The 3,334-nt window shown below is 40.3% G+C and overlaps 1 protein-coding gene across 1 annotated transcript; it reads right to left on the bottom strand.

Moving 5' to 3' along the window:
* Window positions 1-359: 359 nt before the first annotated feature.
* LOC109870390 (dickkopf-related protein 1-like) lies at window positions 360-2,148 on the bottom strand. The gene is made up of 4 exons (XM_020460879.2): window positions 1,812-2,148; window positions 1,458-1,599; window positions 1,094-1,237; window positions 360-980 (listed from the first exon to the last, which is right to left on the bottom strand). Exons 1-4 carry the CDS (start codon window positions 2,019-2,021, stop codon window positions 727-729), a joined length of 750 nt encoding a protein of 249 aa, XP_020316468.1. The 5' UTR covers window positions 2,022-2,148; the 3' UTR covers window positions 360-726.
* Between the last annotated feature and the right edge of the window lie 1,186 nt (window positions 2,149-3,334).

Genomic DNA, 3,334 nt, shown 5'->3' with positions numbered 1-3,334 from the left:
ATATGCATCGATAGTTATAAATGTGGTGTATACCTTGCGTCATGTACCTTGCAGTAGGTCATGTTTTGGAATTGGTCAGACTAACGGAACAGCCAATATCAATCATTTGACTGCATCATTTAAATTCCATTTTCCCTTGGTAGGTCACTAAACGAGGAAATGATTGCATGCAATTACAAACCATGTACTGTTATAATCTCCAACCTGCACAGCCAGAAGAGGACTGGCCACCCCTCAGAGCCTGGTTCCTCTCTAGGTTTCTCTATGGCACTTTGTGACATTGGCTGATGCAAAAAGGGCTTTATAGATACATTTGATTTGATGCAATATTGTGCAAATTATCTCATAAGACAATAAAATATTTTAACACTCTTTATTTCAAATAAAAATATAAATTTATATCAGAATCTATATAAAGTTGTATAAATCACAGTGTTAATACATTTACAATAATGTGATAACAGCATAGAGAGAGCACCTTCTCCTCGAATAGTTGTTGTGACCAAAAATAATTAAGTGCCATTATCTATAAGTTATGTACAATACAGTAATTTACCGTAACAATCATATATCTCAAGTTCCATAGAGAAACAATCACAACTACTCTGCTATTTTTGAGTGACAAAAATCAGAAGACCAAAACAAAACGGGTCTTGTCAGAAATCACATCAGTCCTCCAGTCAGACTTTTCTGAAAGGCTACCGAAACCCACGGATTGCCGCTGATTCAAAGTCTTTGGCAAGTGTGCAGACTTCGAGATGCCTTGCCGTTGTGCTCCCCTCTCTGTGTTCTGCAGGACAAGCCGTCTCCACAGTCACACCGTTGAAATATCTCCAAACCGTGTGTGCCTTTCCTTTGGTGTTTGGTGCAGACCTGACCATCTTTCAACACTGGCTTGCAGATCTTGGACCAGAAGTGACGCGCGCAGCAAAGTCCCTCTGTGCAATCCGAAGACCTCAGGCAGCGCTTTCCTTCCAGACCTGAACAAATAAGTAAACTACATGAGCATATTGTTGGCTTGGTGTATAACAAGACATATATCACCCGGAGTCCATTCACCACGGTAAACATCATAACTGATTTGTTTACATACTTTTTGGGGTTTGTGAAAGATATTGCGTGGGCAACTTGGAGTTCAGTTCCACTGTAGAGTTTTTCTCGGGTGTATTGCTGGGTGGCACTATGTCCTCCATTCGGATGTGCTGAACCATGTCAGGATCGCTGGGTAAACACACACCTAGGAAGGTAACAAGAAGATCAAACATGAGATGATGTGCTTGAAATTACACTAAGTCCTTTCAACAAGTGTGTTGAATTGCTTCAATTCAACTGACTACACTTCTCTTCAAAAGTTCAAAGCAGCGAGGAGTGGCTTCAGACACATCTTCTAAGGCTCTATTGAACAGATTTGACGGTGTAATTTAACATGAAAGAGCTGGGACTTGTAGGCTACTCACCATTGCTGCACTGGTTGCCCGGGCAGCACATAGTGTCCCGGATACAGCGCTTCCTGCGCCTCTTGCACGGGAGACATGCGCCTCGGGACACAAAGCATAAACCATGGTCACCGCACTCCTCGTCCGTGGAGCAACTCAAAGACTGAAAGAAGAGAGGTAGATGATTCATGTATGCATTTAACTTTTAGAATAGTATCCAATTTAAATAATAGGCATATTGACGATGGTAAACTGTTCATTTTAACGGAGGGAATCTATGGTCCATTTTTAAACCTCCAATTTCAACACAGTGTATAGCCTACTTTGATCAATATAAAATAGTTAACTTTTATGATAAATTGATGCTGGGCTTACCTGTATGGTATCAATTGCCATATTTTGGGTCCCGCTGTCAAATGAAAAGTCGGCTGGGCTCGCGCTTATCGGGTGACTCAGACCCGCCACTAAAGGTATGTTCTTGATGGCATTTGAGTTGAGAAGCACGGATCCAGCGCATGCAGAATCAAAGTATCCGACCAGCATGTAAAAGATAGCGGAATAACCGAATGGCAGCATCATTGCCATTGTAGAAATGGTTGTTGTATGTACAAATGGTACCAATTCCAAGATGCAATAGTAGCCTACAACTCGAGGGCAGATAGGTGTACTAGTAGGAGGAGTAAACTACCACTGTAATCCTAGGATTCCTGATGCAAGATTTATACATGCCGAGTTGTTTGCATCCCGCCCCCAGCCATGTGTAACAAAGGGGTGGATGACATTTCAAAGGGCTCTAATCATGATGCATCCCACAGCAAGTACCCATTGGCCGGGAATCCTATTCCAAAACATGTCAAGAATGTTTGTGTACAATGACTGTCAATGACTCGTCACGAGATGACAGACCGACACATTTTTCCTCAAATGGACACGTTACCCCTATTACCGTTATGCAGCTACAGTCTTTCATTTGACTCATATTTTGTTGCACATTATCAGCATCTGGTCACATTTACTGATAACACTGGTCATTTGCAGCCTATTTTATCCCAGAAAGGTGTCACTGGTTGCACTTAAATCGGTATTTCGAGATGATGAACATAATGGGGGCTACATTGTGTATATTGAGTAGTTTTTCGTTTTAAGCCTACTGTTAATAAATGTTTATACCTTTTTATAACGGAGGTCTATCAGGGGTCATCAAATGCCTCTGCAAATAGTGGCTCTTACTGACGCCAGGCGCCCCGTGGTTTTCTAATGGGTGATCATTAAAGACATTTACTCCCCATTAGCGGCATTTGATCCGTAATTGTAATGGCAGAACTTTGAAATGCACTTGATTTGAAAAAAAAGTGGCGGGGATCAAAGGGGAATATGCAAATCGTGGAGAATGAAAAGTTTACTGAATTACTTATAAATATGGGTTGATTGGCACCCCGCGATAAAGAATTCACATCGGTCTCTCTTTCACATCGGTCTCTCTGAATTTCTTATGTAGCCTGTAAAACAATTAGACACAGAAGTAGGCATATTCCCTTCCCCTCAGATAAAGCTGTTGTCAGCATAATTACCCCTACAGCAGCTCTCGTGATGATGTAGCCTATTGTGCAAATTCCAACATTGTGGCATGATAATTAAGTTTCAATACATCTGTAAAGAGTATTGTAAAAACTGTTGCTTGATATCGGGTTATGAAAGAAAGCCTGTCCAGTTTTTAAAACTAGCCTGCTCTTAAATTAGGAATAGTGGATTAGAAAAATATTTGCAATATCCCAAAACATCCCATTTGAAATAAGTTTAAAAAGGGGAAAATTAACAACATCTTTAAAATACTATAGGGACTTATATCATGATTGAATATAATAAAAACATTTATTAAATTTGTATTTTAAAGTGAT

Source organism: Oncorhynchus kisutch, linkage group LG25 (assembly GCF_002021735.2).
Source record: "Oncorhynchus kisutch isolate 150728-3 linkage group LG25, Okis_V2, whole genome shotgun sequence".
In the NCBI taxonomy this organism is placed as follows: domain Eukaryota; kingdom Metazoa; phylum Chordata; class Actinopteri; order Salmoniformes; family Salmonidae; genus Oncorhynchus; species Oncorhynchus kisutch.
This window is presented reverse-complemented; position numbering and strand designations above follow the sequence as displayed.

Coding starts and splice junctions, on each gene's coding strand:
- LOC109870390 (XM_020460879.2), bottom strand. CDS start 2,021: ATGGCAATGATGCTGCCATTCGGTTATTCCGCTATCTTTTACATGCTG. Junction 1,600..1,811: donor TGGCAATTGATACCATACAG/GTAAGCCCAGCA, acceptor CTCTTCTTTCAG/TCTTTGAGTTGCTCCACGGA. Junction 1,238..1,457: donor GGGCAACCAGTGCAGCAATG/GTGAGTAGCCTA, acceptor TTACCTTCCTAG/GTGTGTGTTTACCCAGCGAT.